The sequence below is a fragment of the Bombus vosnesenskii genome, unplaced genomic scaffold, assembly GCF_011952255.1.
Source record: "Bombus vosnesenskii isolate JDL3184/JDL3185 unplaced genomic scaffold, Bvos_JDL3184-5_v1.1 scf7180000013270, whole genome shotgun sequence".
Taxonomy (NCBI): Eukaryota; Metazoa; Arthropoda; class Insecta; order Hymenoptera; family Apidae; genus Bombus; species Bombus vosnesenskii.
In genome coordinates this window covers 2,266,439-2,276,442 of record NW_022882928.1, presented here as the reverse complement: position 1 = coordinate 2,276,442, position 10,004 = coordinate 2,266,439, and the positions used below count along the sequence as shown (strand labels likewise).

Here is a 10,004-nt window from a genome sequence, read left to right as displayed (position 1 = left end):
GAAATAGAAAGAAATAGAAAGAAGAAGAAAGAAATATCTTTCCAACAAAATATGAAACTAAAAAATAATACGTCGATATTGAATTAATCGCATTCCCGCGCACTTTTCTTTACCCCATACCTACAAGCTCACATACATAGATAATAGAAACCAGAAGTTAGGACTAAGCAATCTTTACTATCTTTATCGTACATCCCTGTCATCTATAAACAAGAATATGTAATAGTAACCAAAAAATATTTCTATATTACACTTGTATAGGAAAGAAAATAATTTGCAAATAGAAATTTGCCGAAAAGAAACTACGGAAGACAATTTAAGAATAATAATAAACAATGTTGAAATTAAACATAAATGAGTAATAAATTAAAGATGCCCTATCGCTATCGCCAATATAGCGCCATCAGAGTGATAACAGAACTACAGAACGTCATCAGTACATCAACATGGTTATGGCTACTAGTTCCGACGCGATAACAAAACGGAAATGTTAAAACTATCTAACATTTAAATTATAACCAATTTAAATAAAAGAAAATTACCGAAAAGTCAAGCGAGAAAAATCTAAATTATATATAAACGTGTGAAAAGTGTTACTGAAGTGTTAAGTTAGGGAGCATAAAGTGCTCATGATTTCATAATTCCAAGATGTAGAAGAATTGCTAAAATATTAATTAAATACCAATGTCACAAAATTAAGGCTTGTCTTTAATTGTGAGTCAATTCTATTTAGAATCTTTGTCTTAGAGTAATAGAAAATCGTTATCTGCTCTTATTACAACTTTTATAGGTTATCTTATGTATAGTCACTGTTTTATATATATTTGCCTCATGTCCACCTGTTATCAAACATAATCAACAAATATTTTTTTAAATATACACTTTCCATAGCTTCAATACTACATTTACTCAACATTATTAGACATGAATTTGTAGTTAAAATAAGACAATTAAATTAGTGAAACCTTGAACATTGTTTTTTTGTCCCCCCTTTTAATCGTTTGTTCCCTCTTTCCATTCTTTCTGTTATTTTCCAAACACGCTTGTTTAATTTACGTAATGATTATTATGCAAATTATGTTTTGTGTACCTATTTCATTACATAGTACTTTGTATTAAATAACTTTGTGTGTTTATATTTCTGTTATATTTAACATTTAAATATTTTAAAAATTAGCAACAATTTAAACATTTTCTGTTACTTGTAATTTATAGTTTTCATTAATCACTTTGTAATTTTACAGCAATCAATATCATCATGATGTCATAATTAAAAAAGTTAAACTCATTGATTGTATCATGAGCTGTTCTGTAGAATTACGACAGCGTAGACAGCAGGGGATGGCGGAGGATCCTCATAAACTTGCAGCAATGATGAATAAATCTCAAAGACTTGTGTTGGGACTATTAGTTTTATTATTAGTTGATATCATTTGGGTTTCTAGCACTGAACTTACTAAAGTAAGGGTTATTTAAATACTATATTTCAGTGAATTATAAAATATATCTTTTATCCAATAATATGGTTTTATATTTCAGTATATTTATAGAGAAGCAGCATTTGAAAAGCCATTTTTTACTACATATATAAAAACATCAATGTTCACATTCTATCTGCTTGGATTATGTTTTTGGCCTCCATGGAGGGATCAATGCAATAAACCAGCAACGTATATGGTACATTTAAATACAAATAATTCTTTTAACAAAATCAAATTTTCTGTTACTTTTTCATTTTCTTATTCCAGTTTATAGATCCTAATGTGGAAGATGATAATTTCTATTCAGAAGCTAACACAAGTTTGGTAAATAGAAATTCTGCTTTTATTATTTTTATTTTTTTTTCGTTTACAAATTAATATGTTAGTAATTTAATATTGATAATAATACAAATTTATTTAATTGTAGAGTGATCCAACATTTGTTCCAATAAAAACACCAGATCATTGTGATCGTTCTTCAGGCACAGAAAGTGATGATTCATCAATACGCTCAGTAAGATTTAGTAAATTAGCAGAAGTTCGTCATATGTCAGAAAGTGATGCCACGGAAGCATTATTGGCAAGACTTAGTTATCAAGCAAGCTTGAGAGCTGGAGAACATGCAAGACGACAGGCTAATAAGTTTTCTGTTCAAAAAGTTGCTAAAATTGCACTTATGTTTTGTTTACTTGTAGGTATTAATTTAATAAGCTAGAACTATATGTGGTTTAAAATTAACATAAATATTTTTTATTGCAGTGGTTTATGGCAAACTATACTTATCAAATATCATTAGTAAAAACTGAATCAGGAGTTGTAACTGTATTGACATCAATTTCTAGTTTATTTACTTTATTCCTAGCTGCCTTCTTTCCTAGTAATGGTGGGGATAAGTTTACATTGTCTAAATTAGTTGCTGTCTCTATCAGTATTCTTGGACTAGTATGTATAATTTCAGCAAAGCCTTTAATATAAAAAAACATTATTTCTACACTTCTTTATTTTCATAGGTTCTAGTTGGTCTTTCAGATTTAACTGTAGAAACTAGTAGAATACCTACAGCCATAATATTGGCTCTAGTCAGTGCATTTTTTTATGCAGCTTATATTGTATTTCTTAAGAGAAAGGTGGATCATGAAGATAAGATGGATATTCCAATGTTCTTTGGGTTTGTTGGACTTTTTAATTTGACACTTCTATGGCCTGTGTTTTTTATTCTTCATTATGGCCATTGGGAAGAATTTGAATGGCCAGATACTCATCAATGGACATTTTTAATTATTAATGGTTTGATTGGTACAGTTTTAAGTGAGGTGCTTTGGTTGTGGTATGTTCATAAGAAGTATTAAACTTAATTTTTCTGACTTAATATGTTTAATATTCGTCTTATACCTACTTGTAGGGGCTGCTTTTTAACATCATCCCTCATTGCAACTTTGGCAGTCAGTTTACTCATGCCAATGTCAATGATAGCTGATGTGTTATTAAAAAAGGTCGAGTACCCTTGTATTTTCTATCTAGGAACCATACCAATGCTATTAGCATTTCTGACTGTGTCTTTTCTATCCTATTATGATAATTGGGATCCAGTCATGGATTTAATAAAAAGAATATACATCTGGATTTGTAGAAAAAATAGATCAATAAGGTAATCTACTTTAAAAAGTAATACTCTTATATAAAATTCAATTTTAATGAAATTAAAAAAACATATCTTTAATTTTAGAATACCAGATCTTGAAGCAGAGCAAACAGAATCACTCATAGGAATAAGTAGCGGCGAACACGAAGCTTAACTCGACAATAATGAAAAAGATATGTAATAAATGTGTTTTGTGTATGTATATTTCTACACCTAACAAATGCTTCGTCAATATGCATAAGACATTATCAGTATATTGTGTATATGTCTTCTCAATATGAATACCTTCTTTAATAAAAGGATTTTGTATATAAATAACTGAATGATGTATGTGTATTTAATTACAAAGCATTTTCACGAAGCATTATATAAGCAATGTTAAGCATTCTAAATTAATGATCATAATTTCTTTTCTACAATATATATGTCATTATATTAATTCGCCATAAAAATTAAGTTTCATTCATGTGCAGAATATTATGATACTGCCAGACAATAATTGCACATTGTTCAATATATATATATATTATTTAAAAGTAAAACTCACAAGAATGTTATTTTTCACTATTTTATAAAAATCAAATAGCAGAACACTTGTCCGTATTTCTTAAAAAAGTTTGTTATGCTGATTTCTTATTTCCTTGTTTTCTTTTTTCAAAGAAATTTTTATATTATTTACAATGCATACAGAATTAAGAGTGTTAAAAATTATATTTAGCTTTTGTATTTCCTGCGATTTTTAAAAAAATTATAGTACATTAATTGAAAATGAATTGTGATGTTTTATGTAAAATAATGTTGATAATGTAAATTGTGATAAGTATGTTAAAGACATTGTTTTCATCACTAACATTGTGCTATTATTTAAGTATATCTGCAATAGTGATGTATGAAGATATCAATGCTGTGTGCACTCTTTAGTTTCTCATTCTTCCTAACATTTCACTTCTTCACTTACATACACTTGAGTCTAAAAAAAGTTTGGAAAACAAGAGTACTTATTTCAATAATAATATCTTCTTATATAATCAAGGTATCAATAATAATTTTATGTTATATTTGTTATCAATATTGCATTATCTAAAGTATTACTTGAATAATTTCTTTAAATATTTCTTTTTTTTAGTATTGTTTAAAAATTACTTATAGAAAAAATATCAGAAATGTAGAAGAGCTTAATTTATATTTTGTTGTATATTTTCAAAATAATTTAGCATATATTATTATATAAAAATATTTGTTAAATATTATGTACTTATTTAAAACGCAGTATGCCCTAAATTTTAAGACAACGCCAGTGAGATATCTATGCAATTTTAATGATGTAAGACCTTTATAATGGAATTATATTTAGATTTTGGACCAATTTCAAATTCGATAATACTAAGAAATATGGTGGCTAGGGAAAATTGAATATTCATCAATGCATTTTATGGCATACATCTTTTATATTTGATAAAAATGATAATTCTATCATCTTTCTTAAATCTAGTCAAAATAATTGTACTGATAGATTGCTTTATCGAAGTGTATATTTTACACATAACATAACATCTATAATCAATTTCCTTATTTATAAAAACGGACTTTGCTCATAAAACGATGTTAATAACTTCTATGTTTTTATTAAAACAATATGTACTATTTTCTTTAGTATGTTCCAAAATGGAAATATGTAAAAATAAGTTATAATTAATGTTTACACAGATTTTAAATTTGCACATATGCGGTATACATACACATACATAACAAAGAGTTATACTCGTTATGTCATAGATCGTAATATTTTATAAGCAGAATTAAGAAATCCATATATAAGTGTACAATTAACTTGATATTGTGATATAACTATTATGGTGCGCAAATATACTTTAATTTAGTGTAATATAAATCAAGCTATAAGATGCAGATCGTAGTTAATTGTTCCTACATCTACTACAATTGTATATTTATTGTACATACAATATTTGAATATTAAGATTAGAGTGATATACATGTTATATAAATACATCTGTCATTAATAAAACAAAATGACTGATTATCATAACACCTTTGATCTTTCTGTACAAAAAGTTATTGGCTCTTATTAAGAATAAAAATAATTGTTTCAATATGAAAACCTTTTTATAATTGTACATAGAAAAAACATTTGAATTCAGGAAAACAAAAATAATTTTACTTGAAGTATAGAACTATTACTTTGTGAAACATGAAATTAACGTTAAACCTATACAGTTTTTGTATTTCTTCTAATATTAATAATTTATATAATTAGTCCAGGAATTACTTTTACAAATGCTTTGAAAAAAGTGGAAAGTATTGAAATGCATGACTACTTCAATATGGCATATCAAGATAATGCAAATGCTCTGCAATTACATATAAAAAGTAAGGAATCTTCAAAATACCTTTTGTCCAAAAAAAATTCCAATACAGCATTTAATTGATATACTCTTACTTCAGTAAACAGTGAAAATTTATTACCAGTTTCACAAAAGTACAATGCTGGATCATTACGGTAAGAGATTAAATTAAGTGTTTATTTTTTATTTAGAAAATACTTTTTATTTTAAACTATTTTAGTATACCAGCTGATCCTTCTTGGCCTAAAATACCGCAACGTAAATTAACTAATGATGGTGATACTATTGAACCTCCATGTATAGTCAAATTAAATGGAACTCCTAGGAGTCGTACTATAGTTCAAACGTCGTTAAATCAGTAAGTATTAATTTTAAATGTTCCAAAGCTTTATGTAATTGGTATTGGCAAAAATGTAAATCTACATATTTGGAAACACAGATCTCCTAAATCTACAGTAACTAAAGATAGTGCATACTCTTCTTTTCATCATCAGAAAACTACTTCAAGTATGTACACTTTGAGAAAATTTCCTGGTTACGTCGATCCTCGTTTTAAAAAGTATTTCATTTATGAAAACTCAAAATATGAAATAAATAAAAACTAACATTAATATAAAAATATGCTTAAATATTTTTAAGCAGAGTGACAAATATTAAGAAGAATCAAGTTACATCAACTGAATCATTACAGAAAGAAGTGGATGAATCTAATATTACTACTTTTAGAGAACATCTACATACAGAAGAAACAGAAAAATTAATGCCTGAGAGGTATATGTCAATTTTAATTGAAAGTATATTGCATAATTACAATTATGATTTTTACAACTACTATTATTTTAGGGAACAAACTAAAATAGAGAAAGGACAAAAACTTCATGAAGAAAAGGAAATTAGATCAACACAAAATTATAAGGCAAATCATATCCTTGATATTAATAAAGAATTACAATTAGAAAAAACTCATTACACAAAAAACTCAGAATTAAAAAGACAAGATTATATTTCAGAAGATGGTAATAAAAATGAAATTACAGAAAAAGATAAATGTGTGAAGAATGTGAACTCTTTTGAACATATATCAAAATCAATAGTTAATGATGCAAATACTCAGGTGGACATCTCTTCTATGCCAGTACAAGTATATGTTCTAATATTTCATATATATAATTATATTTTTATTAGAAATATAAATAACAGGCCAAGTTTCTTTATCGTTTTAATGTATTTAGGAAAGTAATGGGCAGTTGTTTTTTGTGTTAGACAAAAAACTGCAATCACATCCTCTAAGTGCAATTACTGTTCCTCAAGAATATGTTAATCAATGCTATAATGTACAACTTCCAATTCTTGCAATGCAAGTATCTACTACAGGAACAAGTAATGTAATACAACGATGTATAAATCATTCGGAATACCAGAACCAAACCAAAACTCCACCTGTAATGAAGGAAGAATCTGAACACCGTATTCATTCAAACCAGACACAGAATAAAAGCAAATCCCTCATTAACAGTAATAATTTTATAAACACTATTTAAATTACTTTATTTTCTATTTATTAAAATCATAATTTTTCAGATATTGAAGAAAAGGATATCTATGAGAGAAAAAACACATTAGTGGTACAAAGTAATGCGCTTGAAGAAAATAGAAAAAGTTGTTTCACACCAGACTTTCCAGAAAATTCAGCTGTTTCTGAAAAATTACCAAATTTAAATATTCAGAAAGAACAACAAGAATCTAGCGATTCCGAATATTATATTCCCGATATAAATAAAAGAAACATACATAATAATGTTTTCCAATGTTTAAAAATGAGAAAAATGACATGTGATGCAAGTGGTGAAGAAACAACAGATTCTGAAATTATTAGAAAAAGAATTATATTTAAAAAAGAATTTATTGATACAAATGAATCCACAAAGAAAGGTAATAATATTAATACTGACGCTATACATGATAATATCAAAGCTTTGGCTCACAATCATGATAAAGTAAATTATATATCAAAAAATACTAATCAAAATCAATCTTTATATCAAAATTACAAAATCGGTATCTGTGAGACAAAAGGTAGAAATAAATCCGAGCAATATTTATCTTCTAAAAAAAATGGATGTACCAGGAAACTTTGTCGCAATTCAGAACCATATATCACATTTAAACAAAAAAAGACATCAGCAAAATTTTCTAGGAAAGCTAGATCTTATTTTCAAAAGAATTCTCATTCAGCATTGGTAGATTCTGATTATACTTTAGTATGGCCTAGTTGTCAATATAACAAATACAAACGCAATCATACAAATATTCATAAATTCAGTAAGTATAAGGCAAGAAATATGAGTCAACATTTTTATTCTGTTCCTACACACAAACGAAATACGAATACACAAATTAGCAATGTCTCGAATCTTATTGAACAAAATTATTTGCAAAGCAATAAACATATAGATTCAAGGCAAGAAGTTACTAAAAGTTTATCACGGACATGTTTGCAAAGAGAACATTACAAGTATGAAATTTCTCCAAGATCAAATACAGGTGATAAATTTGAAAGATCAAAAGGTATTTCACCAAAAACCCAAGAATTGCTAAATAAAAGTTACTGGGAGTATTATAACAGATTGAGGCACAAAATAAAGAATACAAGCAGTATAGAACAGCAATATTCATATAATTTAACAATGGATACACCTGAAGAAAGAAATAAGGGGAAAGTAAATGAAGTATATGATCAGGAATTAAGAAGTCAATTAGAAGTAAATCCTGAACTTCAAACGTTAAAACAATGCACAGCTCTTTCTACTATGATTAATAAAGCATTGTAAGTTATATAAACAATTGATTTATGTATATATTTTAAAAGAGTAATAACTTATTTTTCATAACTATACAGAGACTCGAATCTTGAATCAAATATTGTGCAAACAGAACAATTATACATAAATGATAATATGAAAACATCATTAAATCATATAGTCAGTGCGCAAAATTCTAATACAAAGAAGATTTCACATTTAGCTACAGATGAATCTGTTACTAATAAAGTAGGATGTAATGGGTATAAAACGAATGATAAAAAATTTTTGGAACTTAAATCCATTAGTAAATATCCATTTTATATACAAATTTAGAGTTATTAATCTTTATTAAATAGTCCATTATATATTACTTTTTTTAATTTTTAGTTTTTTTTGGTGGTATGATGTATATTCTAATAATATTTTTACCAATGTTGTATGACTATTTTTATTACGAAGAATACGATGACTACTACGAAAATTTAAGTTATTTGGAACTGGTAGTGGAATATATTTTCTCTTCATTTAAAGAAGCATTTGGAGGTGTATTCAATGGTTTAAAACAAATTTTTTTTTATCCAGTAAGATTATGAACGAAATTATAAAATTCATTAACGTTAAATGAATGAAAGAGTGACATTAAATTTTATATAATTTTATACGATTTCTAGCATACATGTAAGAAATGCACCAATATCACATAAAATTAACGATGGTCCCCGCATTACGTGCAAGTTTACATATTTTACTACTGTTTGTTCTTTGCATATTGATTAGTATTTATTTTTGTATTAGACAGGTATTTTTATAATTAATTCTCTGTGTAAATGTTTCGCAATTTGTATATGCATATTTACAATTAAAATGTCATCTGAAGACTATTTATCTCCATAAACTTTTAATTATATCAGTAACATCGTCTATTTACGTTATCGATATTATATATTTTTTCCAATTATCAAAGTATCTATCAATATTTATAATGAAATTGTAGTTTACTAGTAGAGTAGCAAATTATATTAATTGACGATGGTACGCATCTGGAGAAGTGATATCTTTATCCCTAATTGCTGCTTATTTTGACTTTTGACTGCAATGTTTATACCTATCAAATTAGATACGGTCTGGATGTGCTTTATCTGTAGTATCAATATCGGCCAGGTTTCTTTCTGTCTTGATCAAGTAAAGTGCGTTGCGTCTGTGAGATGAGCGAACAATATATTCATTTTCGCCGCTCAATTCCTTTTTATTTTCAGAAGAAAAAAGTACAAAAGAGATAAAAAAAGTTTTGTAGTGTTTATAGTGATACACCAATCAATAAATTGACCATTTAAAAGCGGATCAAAAGGTTTAAATATGGAAATTCCAATTTAACTTAAGTAATCGAAAACGAAGTGTCGGGTCATCAACGACTAATGCGGACGGAACTGCGAATTTAATCTATCAAAATTCAAGATATACGATAAAGGAAATTACCAACTTGTTACACATACCAATTGAACATAAAATTATTGGCCTTTTTTTTATATATTATGATAGTTTTCGACGCATAGGATCCAAAAATGCAAGTCTTAATTTTAGAAATCTAGCGGTTCAAAAGTTATGCGAATACAAATTTGAGCATATTTTAACATATTTTACACGGTTATTTTGATGCCACGTTTTATATACGCATGGACCGCTGGATCCCTAAAGACTTTTATTTTTGAATTCT

General features: G+C 27.0%; 2 protein-coding genes across 4 annotated transcripts; both read left to right on the top strand.

Annotated features, from left to right (window-relative positions):
• Positions 1-437: 437 nt before the first annotated feature.
• LOC117231113 (solute carrier family 35 member F5) lies at positions 438-3,536 on the top strand. Its single transcript, XM_033489215.1, has 9 exons — positions 438-714; positions 1,245-1,461; positions 1,540-1,677; positions 1,749-1,805; positions 1,909-2,172; positions 2,241-2,423; positions 2,492-2,808; positions 2,884-3,129; positions 3,208-3,536. The coding sequence occupies exons 2-9, from the start codon at positions 1,300-1,302 to the stop codon at positions 3,275-3,277; spliced, it is 1,437 nt and encodes a 478-aa protein (XP_033345106.1). The 5' UTR covers positions 438-714; positions 1,245-1,299; the 3' UTR covers positions 3,278-3,536.
• Positions 3,537-5,351: 1,815 nt separating this feature from the next.
• On the top strand, positions 5,352-9,171 carry LOC117231111 (putative uncharacterized protein DDB_G0282133). Of its 3 annotated transcripts, none has more exons than XM_033489210.1 (11): positions 5,352-5,511; positions 5,587-5,641; positions 5,707-5,844; positions 5,926-6,045; positions 6,129-6,257; positions 6,330-6,627; positions 6,719-7,001; positions 7,068-8,313; positions 8,386-8,594; positions 8,678-8,871; positions 8,962-9,171. In XM_033489210.1, exons 1-11 carry the CDS (start codon positions 5,448-5,450, stop codon positions 8,992-8,994), a joined length of 2,769 nt encoding a protein of 922 aa, XP_033345101.1. In that variant the 5' UTR covers positions 5,352-5,447; the 3' UTR covers positions 8,995-9,171. The 3 variants fall into 3 exon arrangements, with proteins under 3 accessions (XP_033345101.1, XP_033345100.1, XP_033345102.1); XM_033489209.1 differs by having other exon boundaries at positions 6,126-6,257; XM_033489211.1 differs by having other exon boundaries at positions 5,384-5,844; positions 5,981-6,045; positions 6,126-6,257.
• Positions 9,172-10,004: the final 833 nt, after the last annotated feature.

What these genes read in the sequence shown, in the direction of transcription:
- LOC117231113 (XM_033489215.1), top strand. Translation starts at nt 1,300, where the DNA reads ATGAGCTGTTCTGTAGAATTACGACAGCGTAGACAGCAGGGGATGGCG. An exon ending in CTAGCACTGAACTTACTAAA is followed by an intron (nt 1,462 to 1,539) that starts GTAAGGGTTATT and finishes TTTATATTTCAG; the next exon opens with TATATTTATAGAGAAGCAGC. An exon ending in AGTGAGGTGCTTTGGTTGTG is followed by an intron (nt 2,809 to 2,883) that starts GTATGTTCATAA and finishes ACCTACTTGTAG; the next exon opens with GGGCTGCTTTTTAACATCAT.
- LOC117231111 (XM_033489209.1), top strand. Translation starts at nt 5,448, where the DNA reads ATGCATGACTACTTCAATATGGCATATCAAGATAATGCAAATGCTCTG. An exon ending in GTTCAAACGTCGTTAAATCA is followed by an intron (nt 5,845 to 5,925) that starts GTAAGTATTAAT and finishes TTGGAAACACAG; the next exon opens with ATCTCCTAAATCTACAGTAA. An exon ending in ACTATGATTAATAAAGCATT is followed by an intron (nt 8,314 to 8,385) that starts GTAAGTTATATA and finishes ATAACTATACAG; the next exon opens with AGACTCGAATCTTGAATCAA.